Source organism: Tachyglossus aculeatus, chromosome 8, assembly GCF_015852505.1.
Source record: "Tachyglossus aculeatus isolate mTacAcu1 chromosome 8, mTacAcu1.pri, whole genome shotgun sequence".
Taxonomy (NCBI): domain Eukaryota; kingdom Metazoa; phylum Chordata; class Mammalia; order Monotremata; family Tachyglossidae; genus Tachyglossus; species Tachyglossus aculeatus.
Window position 1 is genome coordinate 2,006,732 of NC_052073.1, and position 18,760 is coordinate 2,025,491.

General features: G+C 55.8%; 1 protein-coding gene across 1 annotated transcript in view; it reads left to right on the forward strand.

Moving 5' to 3' along the window:
- LOC119931781 (dual oxidase 1-like) overlaps positions 1 to 18,069 on the forward strand; it is a 40,105-nt gene extending 22,036 nt beyond the window's left edge. The window contains exons 19-35 of the mRNA XM_038750682.1: positions 900 to 1,085; positions 2,434 to 2,659; positions 2,902 to 2,995; positions 3,218 to 3,393; positions 5,473 to 5,542; positions 5,758 to 5,847; positions 5,986 to 6,164; positions 6,838 to 7,068; positions 9,124 to 9,223; positions 9,412 to 9,461; positions 9,909 to 10,036; positions 13,468 to 13,621; positions 13,907 to 14,139; positions 14,288 to 14,446; positions 15,906 to 16,061; positions 16,342 to 16,470; positions 17,774 to 18,069. Coding sequence (XP_038606610.1) covers positions 900 to 1,085; positions 2,434 to 2,659; positions 2,902 to 2,995; positions 3,218 to 3,393; positions 5,473 to 5,542; positions 5,758 to 5,847; positions 5,986 to 6,164; positions 6,838 to 7,068; positions 9,124 to 9,223; positions 9,412 to 9,461; positions 9,909 to 10,036; positions 13,468 to 13,621; positions 13,907 to 14,139; positions 14,288 to 14,446; positions 15,906 to 16,061; positions 16,342 to 16,470; positions 17,774 to 17,896 — 2,484 coding nt within the window. The 3' untranslated portion in view covers positions 17,897 to 18,069. The remainder of the gene's footprint in view (positions 1 to 899; positions 1,086 to 2,433; positions 2,660 to 2,901; positions 2,996 to 3,217; positions 3,394 to 5,472; positions 5,543 to 5,757; positions 5,848 to 5,985; positions 6,165 to 6,837; positions 7,069 to 9,123; positions 9,224 to 9,411; positions 9,462 to 9,908; positions 10,037 to 13,467; positions 13,622 to 13,906; positions 14,140 to 14,287; positions 14,447 to 15,905; positions 16,062 to 16,341; positions 16,471 to 17,773) is intronic.
- Positions 18,070 to 18,760: the final 691 nt, after the last annotated feature.

Sequence of the window (18,760 nt, forward strand, 5' to 3'; positions counted from 1 at the left end):
ATCAGAAAGGAGGCTGATGCAGTAATCCAGTCAAGATAGGATGAGAGATTGAATCAGCAAGGTAACGGTTTGGATGGAGAGGAAAGGACGGATCTTGGTGATGTTGCGGAGTTGAGACTGGCAGGTTGGTGATGGATTGGATGTGCGGGGTGAATGAGAGAGAGGAGTCAAGGATTCATTCATTCATTCATTCAATCATATTTATTGAGTGCTTACTGTGTGCAGAGCACTGTACTAAGCGCTTGGGAAGTCCAAGTTGGCGACATATAGAGACGGTCCCTACCCAACAACGGGCTCACAGTCTAGAAGGGGGAGACAGACAACAAAACAAAACATGTAGACAGGTGTCAAGTCGTCAGAACCAATAGAATTAAAGCTAAATGCACATCATCAGAGAAGCAGCGTGGCTCAGTGGAGAAGAGCATGGGCTTTGGAGACAGAGGTCATGAGTTCAAACCCCGGCACCAGCAATTGTCCGCTGTGTGACTTTGGGCAAGTCACTTAACTTCTCTGTGCCTCAGTTACCTCATCTGTAAAATGGGGATTGAGACTGTGAGCCCCATGTGGGACAACCTGATCACCTTGTAACCTCCCCAGCGCTTAGAACAGTGCTTTGCACATAGTAAGCGCTTAATAAATGCCATTATTATTATTATTATTATTATCATGTCTGTTTTACTTGTTGTTGTTATGATGATCATGATGATCTGGGCCACCTTGGGGTTGGCTGTCATTTTTCCCCAGGTTGACTAGGAGGAGCGAATGGGTCTTTCTAACCCTCTCTGCCCACATCCCAAGGTGCCCATCCGCTCCAGCACTCAGTAGAGTGCCTGGAACATAGTAGGTGCTTAACAAATACCATTAAAAAAAAACCTCTCTCTCCCCTCTCTCGGTCCCAGGTGCTGATGTTGAAGTCGGAAGCGGAGCGGCAGGAGCTGTTACGGTACCTGTGGGCGGCCCTGAAGGAGAGCGGCCTGCCCTACCAGGAGTGGGAATTGCGGGAGCAGGAGCTGCTGCGGGCCGCCGTGACCCACAAGCAGAGGGGCCTCATCCTGGAGACCTTCTTCAGGCACCTGTTCTCCCAGGCAAGGGGGTCTCAGCCGGAGAAGCCGGGCCCAGGCCTCTGTGTGGTGTGTGTGTGTTTGTGTGTGCGCACGCATGCCTGAGGGTGTGTGCTTTGGAGTCCGTGAGCCTCTTTTTGTGCATGTGGAAGGGGGTATGAGCGAGAGGGTGCAGGACTCGTGTGTGTGTGTGTGTGTATATGTGTGTTTGTATGTGGGTGATTGTGTGTGAGTGCAGGTGTGTGAGTATGTGTGTGTGTCCGCTGAGGAGCAGGATGCGAGAGAGGGGTGGGCAAGCTAGGAACAGAAGCGTTTGTTCTCTGTCTCCCCCTTTTAGACTGTGAGCCCACTGTTGGGTAGGGACTGTCTCTATATGTTGCCAACTTGTACTTCCCGAGCGCTTAGTACAGTGCTCTGCACACAGTAAGCGCTCAATAAATACGATTGATGATGATGATGGTTTGTCTTGTGGCCAGTGGCGGTGGGCCTGGCTTGGCCCTTCCAGAGCCCTAACGTGGGTGGGCTCCAGGACATGGCTCCTCCCCAGCACCCTCCCAACTCCTTCCCAAATCCCTGGCAGACCAGCTCAGCCCAGTTCAGCCCTCGACGCCCCAGTTCAGCAGCCATCCAGGAACTGCAACCTAATAATAATAAAAATTATTGTTATGGTACTTGTTAAACGCTTGCTATGGGCCAAGCGCTGTTCTCGGCACTGGAATAGGTACAAGTTCATTCATTCATTCATTCATTCATTCAATCGTATTTATTGAGCGCTTACTGTGTGCAGAGCACTGGACTAAGCGCTTGGGAAGTCCAAGTTGGCAACATATAGAGACGGTCCCTACCCAACAGCGGGCTCACAGTCTAGAAGGGGGAGACAGAGAACAAAACAAAGCATATTAACAAAATAAAATAAATAGAAAAAATTTGTACAAATAAATAGAGTAATAAATACGTACAAACATATATACAGGTGCTGTGGGGAGGGGAAGGAGGTAAGGGGGGGATGGGGAGAGGAAGGAGGAAGTTAATCAGGTTGGACACAGTCCCTGTCCCACATGGCGATCACACTCTTATCCCCATTTTACAGATGAGGTAACTGAGGCCCAGAGAAGTGAACTGACTTGCCCAAGGTCACACGGCAGACTAGTGGTGGAGCTGGGATTAGAACCCAGGTCTTTCTAAATCCCAGGCCTGTGTCCTTTCTACTAAGCCACGCTGCTTCCCCTGATCCAGATCCCCAGAAAGGGTCTTCCTCGACCTACCTCTCCCTGCCTGCCCCTGCCAGAGTCTCTTCCTCCCCTGTTTCAAGGCAGCCTGGCTTCCTGCTCCCTCGCACCCAGACTGACCGGGCCTGCTCTCTCGGTCCCAGGTGCTGGACATTGACAAGGCGGACGCGGGGGCCCTGCCCCTGGACTCATCGCAGAAGGTGAGGGAGGCTCTGGCCTGCGAGCTGAGCCGGGCCGAGTTCGCCGAGTCTCTGGGCCTCAAGCCCCAGGCCATGTTTGTGGAGTCCATGTTCTCTCTGGCCGACAAGGACGGCAACGGCTACCTCTCCTTCCGCGAATTCCTGGACATCCTCGTGGTCTTCATGAAAGGTGAGGGGTGGGGGGGGGGGGTGGGGCTCACCAAGCCCGTCTCTGTAGGGGAGAACCATGGGCAGTCGTCATCAATCGTATTTATTGAGCGCTTACTGTGTGCAGAGCACTGTACTAAGCGCTTGGGAAGTACAAATCGGCAACATATAGAGACAGTCCCTACCCAACAGTGGGCTCACAGTCCCTGGGGTGGGGACACACCTCTCCTCTTCTGATGACCCCTTCCTCCAACCCGGATCCAGGCTCCCCGGAGGAGAAGTCCCGGCTCATGTTCCGGATGTATGATTTTGATGGGAACGGGCTCATCTCCAAGGATGAGTTCATCCGGATGCTGAGGTCGGAGCGCCCTGACCACCCCCTGTCTGGCCCCTCCCTGCCCTTACCCACCCAGGCTGCCCCCCCTTGCTCCTCCTCGCCCAAAAACGACCCCTTCATACCCAGGCTACCCCTCCCGAAATGCCCCAGTGTTCACCTGCCCCCAGGTCTCTTCTGTCCCCCTGCTTGGCCCCCCAACCACTTAACCCCCATGACCTCTCTGATCTCCTGTCCCGGGCTCAGGTCCTTCATCGAGATCTCCAACAACTGCCTGTCCAAGGCTCAGCTGGCGGAGGTGGTGGAGTCCATGTTCCGGGAGTCCGGCTTCCAGGACCGGACGGAGCTGACCTGGGAGGATTTCCACTTCATGCTGCGTGACCATGACAGCGAGCTCCGCTTCACCCAGCTCTGCATCAAAGGTGACAGGGGATCGGGGGCTGAGAGCTGGAGTATCTGGGTGTAAGAGTCTGATGGTCTGAGGCCCTGGGCTGGGGGCTGGAGAGTCAGGGGCTGGGTATCACTGTGGGCAGCTGGTAAGAGGTAGGTAGTGCCAGTAGCCTGCGTCAACCAGTGGTGGGGTCTGAGGTGATTGGGCTGGGGGAAAAATAAAGGAAGGGGGACCAAGAACAATAGTGCCATCCTGGAGTGGGTGGGCAAACCGTTCCTTGATTCTGTTTCACCCAACTCTGGGTCAAAGATCAATCAATCAATCAATCAATCGTATTTATTGAGCGCTTACTGTGTGCAGAGCACTGCACTAAGCGCTTGGGAAGTACAGGTTGGCACTTGTACAACAACGGGCTCACAGTCTAGAAGGGGGAGACAGACAACAAAACAAAACATGTGGACAGGTGTCATCAGGATAAATAGAAATAAAGCTAGATGCACATCATTAACAAAATAAATAGAATAGTAAATATGGACAAGTAAAATAAATACAGTAATAAATCTGTACAAACATTTATTTGTACAAGGATTCCAAACTTATGTTGACCCTTCCTATATTTATCAGTGCCACCTCCTGCTCCTAGAAAACCCTTCTCTTTGATTCCTCCCGCTTAGAGGACAAATGTCTGCCTTCGTGATACGCACTCAGAGTTCCCATGTGAAACAAAATTTTCTTGACTTTTTCGGCCTTGACACATAGACCTAGATTGTCTTTTGTGTGGCAGAGCTCTGAGTTTACATCAGGCAAGGAAAAATTACATTGGTGTTAAGCCAAATCTCTTTGGGAAATGGGCCATCCCCCAACAATCTAGATTGATGTGACACACTTGGTGGTGGTGCAGGAGCACATTTTAGCAGCATCTAATAAGGAACATTTGTTGTATAGACCAGAAGGCCAAACAGAGTGCTGCCAGGAAACAAGAAGTGAGTTACTGTACAGGTAGGGAGACATGTACTTGAGGGGAAGCCTTTAAAATACTCTTCTTTAATAGAGTTTGACATAGTGATTTAAAAAAAAATGGATAGAGATTAGGCAGTTTGGAAGGCCCTGGCTAGAGGCATTAAACATTTTGTCCTACATTTCCAGAAACAAAACTTCCTCTGCAGTGGTAGCAGACTTGACACCTGTGCACATGTTTTGTTTTGTTGTCTGTCTCCCCCTTCTAGACTGTGAGCCCGTTGTTGGGTAGGGACCGTCTCTATATGTTGCCAACTTGTACTTCCCAAGCGCTTAGTACAGTGCTCTGCACTCAGTAAGCGCTCAATAAATACAATTGAATGAATGAATGAATATACAGGTGCTGTGGGGAGGGGAAGGAGGTAGGGTGGGGGGGATGGGGAGGGGGAGAGGAAAAAGGGGGCTCAGTCTGGGAAGGCCTCCTTGGAAGGTCAGGAGGACTGGCTCCCCGCTTCCCGAAGCCCATCCCCTGGGGCAGGGAAATTGGGTGGGGGGGAGAGAGTTCAGCCCCCTCAAATGGGAAAGCAGCCTAGGCAGCTGGGCCTGGGGGGAAGGAGTGTCAGAGCCCATCAGGCCCTTCCCACCTTCCAGAGTTCAGATGGAGTGGTGTCTAAGACAGGGTGGCGGGGGCACCATGGTACAGAAGGGGGCAAAGGACAGCATTGGAGCCTGGCTCTGCCTGTCCTGCCCCATCCCACCTCAGGCTCGGGCTCCTGTCGGGAACGTGTCAAAACCCAACCCGGCCTCTCCCAGGATTATGAGCGTCGCAGTAAGCGTTTGGGCCGGAGCAGCCCGCTGCCGGGTCAGGGAAACGGAGGGAGAGGAGGGATGGCTCCAGGCAGGTGGAAGGGGAAGGGAGGAGAGGGGAGAATCAGTGGCTGGCTGCTTGAATTCGGGCCAGGGAAGTGCAGGAGTCTCGGGCCGAGCCCCTCCGATGATGCCGGCTACCCCGGGCCCAGTCCCTCTGCCTCTTTGGCCCAAGCGGCCATCACTGGGGCAGCCCGGCCAGCTGTGACCAGCCCTGACAGCTCCCTGGCAGCCAGGCAACTGTGGAGGGGGGCACCCAGCTGAACGGCCCTTGCCCTGCCTGCAGGCGTCGAGGTCCCTGAGGTGGTGAAGGACTTGTGTCGGAGAGTCTCCTTCATCAGCCAGGAGAAGATCTAGTAAGTGGGGTTGGGGCCCAGCCAGGAGGGACTGTGGGGAGGGTGGTCCAGCTGGCCCAGGGGAAAGCCAGGAGCTCCAGGCCTCCATTTCTGAGCCCTTGCCTAGAGGAGAAAGGGGCCTGTTGGGAGTTTCTGTAAGGAACTCTGGACCCGGCCCCCTCCCCACCTCTCCCTGCCCTGGGGTCCGTCCGAGCCCTCACTCAGTCTCTCTGCAGTGACCCGCTGCCCCAGTCGTTGGTACAGAAATGCAAGTGTCCCACGAGCTCAGACCCCCCGCACGAGGGACGCAAGAGGTTTGGCAAGAAGTGAGTCTCCCCTCCCTTCATCCCCTGGGCGGAGGGGGTGGAGCCACCCATCTTGGGGACAGTCCTGGAGGCCGAGGCGGGGAGGGTGGGCTGGGCAGGGGGGCCGGGAGCAGCCGATGATGGCAGGCCCGTCTCCAGGGTGACGTCCTTCCAGCCGCGGCCCTTCACCGAGGCCCGGCGGGAGAAGTTCCAGCGTAGCCGCTGGCACCAGGCAGTGCAGCAGTTCAAGCGGTTCGTGGAGAACTACCGACGGCACATTGCCTGCACCGCCATCTTCTTCGCCATCACCGGCGGGCTCTTCCTGGAGAGGGCCTACTGTGAGTGACTGCCCAGGCATATTGGGGGAGACACCTAAGGGGCTACTGTAGTTGACAGCCCAGGCTTACTGGGGGTGGAGTCCCCGGGGAAGGGTCTAATGCAAGTGACTGCTCAGGGGTGGGGCCGAGCCTGAATAAAAGCCTGGGGTGACAACCCAGGCATCCCAGAGGGAATAGTCTAGGTGACAGTCTGAGGGTGGGGCACACTGGGAGAGACAGCCTGGAAGCAGGGATTTTCTGAACAACACCCAGGGGGTGAGGTCTAACTACCCCAGGGAGCAATGGGGAGGGGGGCTTTCGGGGCATGAGCGGCCAGGGGCATACTGGGAACGACTTGCCTGCTGTGTGACTTTGGGCAAGTCACTTAACTTCTCTGTGCCTCAGTCACCTCATCTGTAAAATGAGGATTAAGACTGTCAGCCCCACCTGGGACAACCCGATAACCTTGTATCTCCTCCGGCATTCAGAACACTGCTTGGCACATAGAAGGTGCTTAACAAATACCATCATTATTATCATTATTAATAATGACAGTCCAGGGAAGGAGGTCTCTGGGGCCCATCGGGACAGACAGACCAGGGGGTAGGATTTGGCCCACGGGGGAGGCCTCAAACCCCCCATCCAGCCATGGTCAGCTCCATCTCGACCCTCCTCTCGGCCCCCACTACCACAGACTACGCATACGCCGCGCACCACTCGGGCATCACGGACACCACCCGGGTGGGCATCATCCTGTCGCGGGGCACGGCGGCCAGCGTGTCCTTCATGTTCTCCTACATCCTGCTCACCATGTGCCGCAACCTCATCACCTTCCTGCGTGAGACCTTCCTGAACCGCTACGTGCCCTTCGACGCCGCCGTCGACTTCCACCGCCTCATCGCCTACGCCGCCGTGGTGCTCACCGGTAGGGCTTCCGATTCCGGGGAAGAGCAGGACCTACCCCGAAATCCCTGTTCCCCGGTCCTGCCCAGAGCTCAACGGCTCTCCCACAGACTCTGGGGCTGGTGATGGGGCTCCCCATGCCAAGAGGTTGTGAGATCCTTCTACCCCCTTCTTCCTTCTCCTTTCCCCAGACTGGGGGTGTTCCTCTTCTCACTGGGGGCTGCGACCTCAGGGCTGGGGGTGAAGGCAGTTACCCTCTGCTCCAAAGAGAGAGGCGAGGGGCTGAGCCAGGAGCCACAAACCCAGCCCTGCGAAACTATTCCTTCTCCTCCTCTTTCTCTTCCTCCTCTCCTCTCTCCCCTCAGAAATGTGCTTCCTGAGAAGGGAGGCTGGGAGAGGGGAGGAATGGGAAGAACTTGCTCGGACCAAACCCTAGAAACCCTCCCCTGGGCTTCCAGTGGTGGAAACTTTGGCTGTGAGACCAAGCCAGCGCCTTTGGTGGTCCCTGTAGCTCAGTCCAGGAGCGGCGGGATGGGGGCATGCCTCTTGGGGGACGGGGTGGAGTGGGAGGGGAGGGGAGAAGGGGAGAAGGGGAAGCGGGAGGAGGAAGGAAGAGGGGAAGGGGAAGGAGTGTGAAATGAAGACAGAGCTGGCGGGAGAAGAGAACTGAGCCAAGCAAAGCGTGATTGATTGTTCATTTCTGTAACAGCTTAAAATGTCCTTTTCCTGCACCCTGATTGGCAAGGCTCCAGGGATCCTTTTGGCCAGAACCCACTTTCTTCCAACTGGCTCCAAAATGTCCTGGGATTAATCGTCCACAGGCTGCAAGAAGGGGTAACTGGTGGAGCCTCGAAAGAGTCAGGCGACCCATGGGTCCTGCGGGTCTTGAGAGCCTGGAGCTGAGCCAGGCCGATTCCTTGACCCCAGTGCAAAGCCCTGGTTTCCAGAATAAAATTCTCCTCCAAATGGGTAGACTCCCACCTCTCAGCCTGCTTCTGGCTGGCTGAGGCCCGAGCATACCTGAGTTAAATAGCAGCCAGTCAATTGCATTTATTGAGGGCTTACTGTGTGCAGAACATTGTACTAAGCACTTGGGAGAGTACAATGTGACAGAGTTGGTAGACACATTCCCTGCCCATCACAGATTAGCACGAGTCACCCAGCCTCCTGCGGATGGACTGCCCCATCTGAAGCAGTGCTCAGTCAGTCAGTCAGTCATATTTATTGAGCCCTTACTGGGAGCAGAGCACTGTACTAAGCGCTTGGCAAAGAACAATGCTACAATAAACAGACACATTCCCTGCCCACAACGAGCTTACGGTCTAGAGATGGAGACAGACATTCATATAAATAAATAAATTACAGATATGTACACAAATACGTATTGAGAAGCAGCATGCCCTAGTGGATAGAGCACGGGTCTGGGAATCAGAAGGACCTGGGTTCTAATCCTGGTTCCACCACTTGACTGCTGTATGACTTTGGGCAAGTCACTTAACTTCTCTGGGCCTCAGTTACCTCATCTGCGAAATGGGGATTAAGACTGTGAGCCCCATGTGGGGCAGGGACAGTGTCCAACCTAATTAGCTTGCATCTACCCCAGTGCTTAGAACAGTGCTTGACATATAATTTTATATTATATGTCATATTTATTTATTTTATTTTGTTAGTATGTTTGGTTTTGTTCTCTGTCTCCCCCTTTTAGACTGTGAGCCCACTGTTGGGTAGAGACTGTCTCTATATGTTGCCAATTTGTACTTCCCAAGCGCTTAGTACAGTGCTCTGCACATAGTAAGTGCTCAGTAAATACGATTGATGATGATGATGATATAATAAGTGCTTAACAAAGACCATCATTAAGTGCTGCAGGGCTGGGAGGGGGGATGAATAAAGGGAACAAGTCAGGGTGATGCAGAAGGGAAGGGGAGAAGAGGAAAGGAGGGCTCAGGGAAGGCCTCTTGGAGGAGACGTGCTTCCAATAAGGCTTTGAGTGGGGGTGTCCCCCCACTCCCGGCCTGGGCCCCGGAGGGCAGAGCTTCCCTCTCCAGCCTCACCCCTGCCGGCTCTGTCTCTGCAGTCCTGCACAGCGCCGGCCACGTAGTCAACGTGTACCTGTTCTCCATCAGTCCGCTCAGCGTCCTCGCCTGCCTCTTCCCCCACCTTTTTCATAATGACGGGTGAGGAGGTGCCCCTGGGGGTGGGGAGGGGGCTCTGGGGCACCCTGGGACTTCATTCAACCTACCCACCCGCTCCTAAACTCCTCTGGGGAGTGGGAGAGGAAGAACAATGATGACCGTGGAGGTTTTTCCCCGCCCTCCCGCCCAGCACGGTGACCCTTCCTCCTTTATTCCCTGCTCCCCGTCAGGTCTGAGCTGCCCCAGAAGTATTCCTGGTGGTTCTTCCAAACAGTCCCAGGTAAGTTTACCCCGTCCCTGCCCACCCACTGCACTGACTCCAGAGATGTCCAGGCCTGCTGGGCTTCAGTTTCTATCAGAGACATGAGAGAATGGGTCTGACCCCTGTGGGCAAGGAGGGGGTGGGGTGGGTTCGGAGGATCACCAATCAATCAATCAATCAAATCGTATTTATTGAGCGCTCACTGTATGCAGAGCACTGTGCTAAGCGCTTGGGAAGTACAAGTTGGCAACATATAGAGACAGTCCCTACCCAACAGTGGGCTCACAGTCTAAAAGGGGGAAGTGGAGTTTGATGGATGGCATCAGGATGGCACCAGGAAAGCGGAGTTTGATGGATGGTATCAGGGAGAGTGATGGTGACAGATGGGAATGGCGGTGGATGGTGACAGTGACGGGCGGTGACCAAGCTCCGCGCTGCCCCTGCCCATCCTCCGTTCCCACTCAGGCCTGACGGGCGTAGCTCTGCTCATCATCCTCGCCATCATGTACGTCTTCGCCTCCCGCCACTTCCGTCGCCACAGCTTCCGGGGCTTCTGGCTGACCCACCATCTCTACGTCCTGCTCTACGTCCTGGTGAGTGCCCTCCCATGGATATGCCTTATTGCCCCTCCTGGCTCTGGACCCCCTCTTGCTTCCCTCACCACCTGGTACCCCAGACCCCAGGCAGGATCCAGTCAACCTGAGAAAAAGAGAGTGCCCCCCACAAAACACACACTCTCTCTCTCTCCATCCCATCCACTCTGACCCCTCGACTCTTTTTCAGCCAGCTCCATGCCCAACCTGGTGGTTCCCCACTATGAGTCTCTGGATTCTGGCCCCTCAGGGACCATGCCAGGCAGCAAGTTGGCTCCCAAATAATTTTTTAGAGGAAGTTCTTTTTGAGCTGGCGAATCTCTGAGCAAAGCAGGCCACCAGGACCAGTTTACGCTCTGGTGTTGGGGCTGGGAAGCCGAGGAGGGAAGGGGTGGAGGCCCCACTGGTCCCACTCCAGAAAGTCAGATGCCAGTTCATCAGTTGATTGACAGGCTTTGCCTCTCAGCCCCAGCCCCCCCACCACCGCCCTGATGCCCTGGGCTGGCCGGCAGGACCACCAACTGTCAATTGGGGGTCACTTGGGACAAACAGGGGGTGGTCTGCAGCTGCCCTCAGTCAGCCCTGCTACCTTAGTCTCCAGAAGTCCAACCTAGCACTGGCCTAGTGAATTGGGTTTTGTTACAACAAAACCTGCCCATTTCTGAGCTGCTCACTGCTTGTTTTTTGTTTTGCTTTGTTTATTTTGTTTCAACTGGTATTTATTAAGCTCTTACTATGTGCCAGGCACTGTTCTAAGCCCTGGGGTAGTTATAAGGTAATCAGGTTGGACACAGTCCCTGTCCCACATGGGGCTCAGAGTCTTAATCCCCGTTTTACAGATGAGGGAACTGAGGCCCAGAGAAGTGAAGTGACTTGTCCAAGGTCACGCAACAGACAAGTGGCGGAGCTGGATTAGAACCCAGGTCCTTCTGACACCGAGGCCCGTGCTCTATCCACTAGACCGTACTGCTTGTTCCCGCACAGGCCCCCTGCTGCGGCCTTAGATAAAGCCTGCCCGGGGAAGTCCAGGGGCCTGGGGCCCACCCAGCCTGGCGATCAGCTTTGGTGACCCCCGGACCCTCCGGTGGGCAGGGCTGAGTGGCACCACCTGCCCCTCCCTGCTCCTCCTTCCTGGACCTCAGAGCCCAGACAGCTGGGTCTCTCTTGCCCAAGAGAGCTTCACAGAATCCCCCACACACCCTTCACAGTCTGCCCTGCCACCCTCCTGCTGCAGTATAATCCCATCCACCTGGATCCGCTCTCAGGGGAGATGGAGACAGCTGGCTGCCATACTTAACCTGGTTCCTCCTCCCCTGAGCTCCTCTGCCCTTTAGAGATCCCTGCCACACCCCTCCTTCCTGGGAACACGCGCTTAATCCTCCCTCCTTTCCTAAGAACAGGAGGGCCCTGGACCAGTGCCAGTTTCATCGCTGCTACTGGCGGAAGGCAAAATCTGGTTATGGGGGGCTCTGGCCTGGAGTTCGGTTCTCTCGGTTTGGAAACCCCTTCTGCACCCACCCCTCCCTCCTTTCCGGCTGCTTGCTTTTCCCTGCTGGACTCTGCAGGATTTGGGGGCTGGGGGGAAGGAGGGGGGACCTCCCACCAAGGGTAGAGTTGGGGCCTGCCGGGCCCCTGGAGTGAAGGTGTGGAGAGCCAGGGCCGGCTGCAGCTTCAGGATGGTGCTCCCTCTAGGCTGGAAGCTCTTTGAGGGCAGGGAATGTGTCTGTTATATTAGATTGCACTCTCCCGAGCGCTTAGTGCAGTGCTCTGCACACCGTAAGCTCTCAGTAAATATGATTGACTGACTCCCCAAGAATGGAGACGGGTTTGGGCGTGGGGAAGACCCGCTGCAAGCTGGGCAGAAAAGAAACTAGTGAACCCCAAGCCAGTCTTGGAGTCACCGGTGTAGTTTTGTATTGACACCCAAAACCAGTCCAGGCCTGAGAACCTCAACCAGGCCCGGCAAAGAGGGCCTGTGAGATCATCCTCCTTCGGCTGGGCCCAGCCCAGGCCCGGGAGGACCAGGGAAGGCACAGAGGAGAGAGCTGGAAGATGACTCAAGGTTTGACAACTAAGACCTAGGTGGAAAGCTTTAAACTTTGGGATTGTTCAGTCCAAAGAGGAGGAGGCTGAGGGGCCCCGTGGAACCTGCCTTCAGGTCCTGGAAGGGCTGTCACCCAAAACAAGAAGAAATGGGTTGACACTGCAGCATGAAGGATTTAGGTTGGACTGGAGGAAGAATTTCTGGCCAGGGTGGTTTGTCAGAACTTGGGAAGGTTAGTAAGAATGATGATGACGATGATGGTATTTGTTAAGTGCTTACTATATGCCAAGCATTGTTCTAAGTGCTAGGGCGATGATGATGATGGTATTTGTTAAGCGCTTACTATGTGCCAAGCATTGTTCTAAGTGCTAGGGTAGATACAAGGTAATCAGGTTGTCCCATGTGCAGCTGACAGGATGATGATGATGATGGTATTTAAGTGCTTACTATTTGCCAAGCATTGTAGGGCGATGATGATGATGGTATTTGTTAAGTGCTTACTATGTGCCAAGCATTGTTCTAAGCACTAGGGTAGATACAAGGTAATCAGGTTGTCCCACGTGCGGCTGACATGATGATGATGATGATGGTATTTAAGTGCTTACTATATGCCAAGCATTGTTCTAAGTGCTAGGGCGATGATGATGATGGTATTTAAGTGCTTACTATGTGCCAAGCATTGTTCTAAGCGCTAGGGTAGATACGAGGTAATCAGGTTGTCCCATGTGTGGCTGACAGGATGATGATGATGATGGTATTTAAGTGCTTACTATATGCCAAGCATTGTTCTAAGTGCTAGGGCGATGATGATGATGGTATTTAAGTGCTTACTATATGCCAAGCATTGTTCTAAGTGCTAAGGCGATGATGATGATGGTATTTATTAAGCGCTTACTATGTGCCAAGCATTGTTCTAAGCGCTAGGGTAGATACAAGGTAATCAGGTTGTCCCATGTGGGGGTTCACAGTCTTAATCCCCGTTTTACAGATGAGGTAACTGAGGCACAGAGAAGTTAAGTGGCTTGCCCAAGGTCACACAGCGGGCAAGTGGCAGAGTCGGAATGAGAACCCACGTCCTCTGACTCCCAAGCCCGTTCTTAAGCAGCCCAAGAAGAGGGCCCTGGGATTTCCTGCTCCGGACACTTTGAATTGTGTCACCAGAGGCTGCGGGATGAAAAACCCTTGGGACCTTAGTACAAGCGCTTAGTACAGTGCTCTGCACATAGTAAGCACTCAATAAATACGATTGATGACCCAGGGAACCAAATGACGGTGGATCGGAGCCCTCTGAGTCCTGCTGCATTGGGGCCCGGGCTGGAGGGCGGCTGGGTCTGGGGCAGGGCAGGGGTCGGCAGTGGGTGATTCTGGGCTGCACCGTGTCTCCCAGCTCATCATCCACGGCAGCTACGCCCTGATCCAGCAGCCGCGTTTCTACATCTTCTTCCTGGTCCCGGCGCTCATCTACGCGGGGGACAAGCTGGTGAGCCTGAGCCGGAAGAAGGTGGAAATCGGCGTGGTGAAGGCCGAGCTGCTGCCCTCAGGTACACCAAGGACCAGCCAGGCCTGGAGGGTGGGGGGCCAGCTGGCCTAGGCCGCTGTGCCGTCTCACATGTGTGGGTTGGGGTGTGGAGGGGAGGATAATGGGCTGGACTCTACTGGGGCAACCGGCAGCTCCTGCTGCCCGACAGTTCTCGGGGAGGCTGGACGGGGGTCCCCAGCACGTGGGACGGCTCTGCAGTGTCCGGTCCTTCTGAGAGGGCATGCCCTACCCGGGAAGGTGCCACACCAAAGACGGCTCTGCCCTCTCCCCTCTCCTCCCCCCTCAGGCGTGACCCACCTGCAGTTTCAGCGCCCCCAGGGCTTCGAGTATAAATCCGGGCAGTGGGTGCGGATCGCCTGCCTGGCACTGGGCACCACAGAGTACCACCCCTTCACTCTGACCTCCGCCCCCCACGAGGACACGCTCAGCCTGCACATCCGTGCCGCGGGGCCCTGGACCACCCGCCTGCGGGAGATCTACACTCCGCCCCCGGGGGCCGACAGTGCCAGATACCCCAAGGTGCCCCCACAGCCGGGGCTGGGCAGGGGGAGGAAGGACCTGGGTTGGGTGGTGAGGACCATAGATGGGCTCAGCGTGGCCATAGGTGGGCCCCTTCCCCTCCATGAGCCAGCCGGGGCGGTCACCGGACTGGGTCCTTCTCCCCCAGCTCTACTTGGACGGGCCGTTCGGAGAGGGCCACCAGGAGTGGCACAAATTTGAGGTGTCAGTGCTGGTCGGCGGGGGCATCGGGGTCACCCCCTTCGCCTCCATCCTCAAAGACCTGGTCTTCAAGTCATCGGTCAGTTGCCAGCTGCTCTGTAGGAAGGTGAGACACCCCCACCATCCTCCCTTCCCCATCCACGCCCCATCCGTGGGTGGAGCTGCATTGGGAGGCATCTGCGAAATGGGTTGGGCTCTTCTGACTTGCCCCAGAGTTGGGGAGTGGGGGGCAAGGGTAGGGAGGGGCAGCCCACCGAGCCGGGTTGCGGGTGCGGGGGGGGGGGGGATGGAAATGACAAGGGTCCCTGATATTGGCCCCATGGGTTGGTGGAGGAGATTGGGGCATTGAGGATGGCTGAAGAGCATCAAGTGGAAGGCCCTAGATGGGAGCTGGGTGAGTGAAGCAGCAGGCTCTGGTGCCCGGAACGCCCCTCCCCTCTGTTTCCCAGCCCCCAGCCCCCAACCGCAACCCCTCACCCCCCAGCCCGGGCGACAGGTCTCTGCTCGTCTGCCCGGCCTCGTGGGTGAGTCACGGGCACAGGAATGCGGTGGCGGGCAGAGACACAGCCCATTGTTCTGGGCCAGGCCAGGCAGCACCCTGAGGGTGACAGACGGAACCCCCACCCCTCCAACGGCCTTCCTCCTCCTCCTCCTCTCCCTCCCATCCTCCCCCCAAACCCCCTCCCTACTGGGGCGGGAAAAGGCCTCCACTCTGGTGACTGGCAGCGCCATCTTCAGGAGCAATCGTGGGCATGGGGAGGGACGGGGCACGTAAGCTGGACCTGGAGGTGGTAACAGTAATAATTGGAATATTTGTTAAACTCTTACTATGTTCCAAACACTGTTCTAAGTGCTAGGGTAACCAGGCCAGACCCAGTGGGGTGGATAGAAGCAAATCCAGTTGGACAGTCCCTGTCCCTCATAGGGCTCACGGTCTTAATCCTCATTTTTACAGATGAGGTAACTGAGGCACAGAGTTGAGTGACTTGCCCAGGGCCACACAGCAGACACGTGGAGGAGCGGGGATTAGAACTCACGTCCTCTGACTCGCAGGCCCGAGCTCTTTCCAATAGGCCATGCTCCTTATTTACTAAGTATTTACTGTGTGCACAGCACTGTACTAAGGGCTGGGAGAAAATTCACCAGTGGGAATTAGACCTGACCCCTGGTTCACAAATAATAATATTAATAATAATGATGGGGTTTGTTAAGCGCTTACTCTGTGCAAAGCACTATTCTAAGCGCTGGGAGGGGGATACAAGATGATCAGGTTGTCCCACGTGGGGCTCACAGTCTTAATCCCCATTTTACAGATGAGGTAACTGAAGCTCAGAGAAGTTAAGTGACTTGCCCAAGATCACACAGCAGACATGTGGCGGAGCTGGGATTAGAACCCATGACCTCTGACTCCCAAGCCCGGGCTCTTTCCACTGAGCCACGCTGCTTCTCATGGAGATGGATCTCAGATGGAGGGCAAGGGCTGCTGGGCCTCCCCATAGAGGTCTGGTGGGATGGCGGGGGGAAGTCAACCCGGGGTGGGCCTGAGAGGGAGTCGGTGCTTCCAGATCTACTTCATCTGGGTGACGCGGACGCAGAGGCAGTTCGAGTGGCTGGCCGACATCATCCGCGAGGTGGAGGAGAATGACCGGCAGGACCTGGTGTCCGTCCACATCTACATCACCCAGCTGGCCGAGAAGTTCGACCTCAGGACCACCATGCTGGTGAGGCTGGGCTGGGGGACACCAATCTGAGGGGTTCAGACTGTGCCCGCAGCCCCATCCAGTCTGTCCCTCCACATGACCTCCAGCTTCGTCCCCTGTCACCCCCCACCTCTGTCCCTCCGCTCCCGGCCTTGTCCCCGTATCTGACCCCCGTTCTGTCCCCGCGACTGCGCTCAGCTCGGTCTCTGCCTCTGAACCCCCACCCAGCCCGGTTCCCAGACAAGTCCCCACCTGCCGTGCGGCCCCATGCCCAGGCCTGACCTCCGCCCCTTTCCCTCAGTACATCTGTGAGCGCCACTTCCAGAAGGTACTGAACAGGAGCCTGTTCACGGGCCTACGCTCCGTCACTCACTTTGGCCGCCCGCAGTTCGTCCCCTTCTTCAGCTCCCTGCAGGAAGTTCACCCTCAGGTGAGTCTCCCCTTCCCCTGTGGTGGGAGAACAGTTGTGGGGAAGGAGCTGTGGCACTGAACTTTGTGTCTGGGAAGCCACATTCCCCAGTTCCTTCGTTGACCACTCCACCCCCAGCCCTGGAGATCCAGGGGGGTCAGTTGATTGCAAACCCCTTGGGGGTAGGGACTTCCTCCTTTACTTGGCCCAGTGCGTTGGTCAGAGCAGCCACTCCGCTGATGCTGAGGACAGGACTGATGACAGGTCCTGGGTCTGGGCTGCTGTGGTGGGCTCTGAGACCCCCCTCGGGTAGCCATGGCTCATTAAGCAGTGACCCCGTCTGGAGGAGGGTCAGAAGCCCCCAGGTCAGGGCCAATCTTGGCCCAGCCACTTAATAATAATAATGATGGCATTTGTTAAGCACTATGTGCAAAGCACTGTTCTAAGCACTGGAGAAGTTACAAGGTGATCAGGTTGTCCCACGGGGGGCTCACAGTCTTAATCCCCATTTGACAGACGAGGTAACTGAGGCCCAGAGAAGTTGAGACTTGCCCAAGGTCACACAGCTAAGTGGCGGAGCCAGGATCTGAACCCATGACCTCTGACTCCAAAGCCCAGGCTCTTTCCACTGAGCCAAGCTGTTTCTCTTCACAGCACACTTGTCTGCTGTGTGACCTTGGGCAAGTCACTTCACTTCTCTGTGCCTCAGTTACCTCATCTGTAAAATGGGGATCGAGGCTGTGAGCCCCATGTGGGACAAGGACTGTGCCCAACCTGATAAACTTATACGTACCCCTGTGCTTAGTACAGTGTCTGGCATATAGTAAGCACTTAAATATTGCAATTATTACTACCCAGAGCAGGGCCCCCTCTCTACCCCACACATCAGTCTTGAGGCTGGACAAGCTTTGGTCACCACTATGCTACCCTCTTGCTGGCTGCCCAAGCAGCTTTTCATTGTGCGTTTGGGAATGTGTTGGGGCTTGGGAGCAGTAGGTTGGCTTCAAGGAGCTCCTAGGATGGCAAAAAACTCAATCGGGGGGAGGCTTTTCCAGTGTGAGCAAGGTGATGGCCAAGCTCAGGCAGCTGTGGGAAACAATGGCTTTGCCTCCACAGCTGGAACCCAGAGGGCACCAGCCCTCCTGGGCAGTACATGCTTTGCACATAGTAAGCGCTTAACAAATGCCATCATTATTATTATTCCATCCACTGGACAGGGAGAACTGCCCCTTGTGTCCCAGATTCATGTCTCTCTGGCCCACTCCTTTCCTGGGAGCTGCCAGGCCTCTCTGACCTGGTCCCTAATCCAGCCTCTCCCCTCCAGGTGCGGAAGATCGGGGTGTTCAGCTGCGGCCCGCCCGGTATGACCAAGAACGTGGAGAAGGCCTGTCAACTCATCAACCGGCAGGACCAGGCCCATTTCTTCCACCACTATGAGAACTTCTGAGTCTTCCCCACGGAGCAGCGCAGTAGGGCTGTTGGGCCTCGTGTCCCCCTGGCACTTGGGGATTGTCTGCAGCTGGCATGCAGACAGGTTTGGGGCAGGTGCCCAGAGCTCTAATCAATCTCCACTATGCCAGGCTGGGGGGTGATTGGGTGTTGGGGGGGTTCCAGTAGCGGTCTTGGGGGTGGGTAGTGGTACCACCCCCCCACTCGATGCTGTCTGGGCCAGCTGAGGAGCGGGACAGAAACCCGCATTCCTTTGTCCCCAATCTGAGGGGGTGGAAATGCCCCCTTTGGTGGGGAGCAGCTGGGGCTTGGATCTTGGCATTGGTGGGGACTCGAGGTCACTCTCTTCTCCCCACCCCAAATCTCTTTCCTCCCTAACCGCAGACTGGGGCCGGGCAGGAGTGGGGCGAGGCAGTCCAGACTGTGGGGAGGCTCTCTGGTTGCCAGAGCCACAGCTCTGCCCCGCCGCAGGGGCTGGGCTTCGAGGGTATGAGAATCAGATCAGCCGGGCTCAGGGAGCGCGGGGCCTCAGTGTGGGTAGTGGCTCAGCCCTGGCCCTGTCCGGTTCAAACTCATTCACCAACAGAGAGGCAAGACCCTTCTCCTGTGCGGCCCACTTCTCCGGAAAGGCAATCCTGGCCCTGTTCTCTGAAAATAAAGCACTCCTCCTCTCTAAATTCACTTCCTTCCTTTCCATCATGGATGGCTCCCGGGCCCAGGTTGGCCCACCAGGCCACCCCAGGGAGGTACCAAGTAGGAGCTGAGGGCTGGCCTGAATGCCCTCCCTGCTCCCTAGGACCCTCTGAGGGTAGGTGGAAGGAGCTAAATCTGCTCCCGTTAGAAATTCCCCACCTCAATCTAT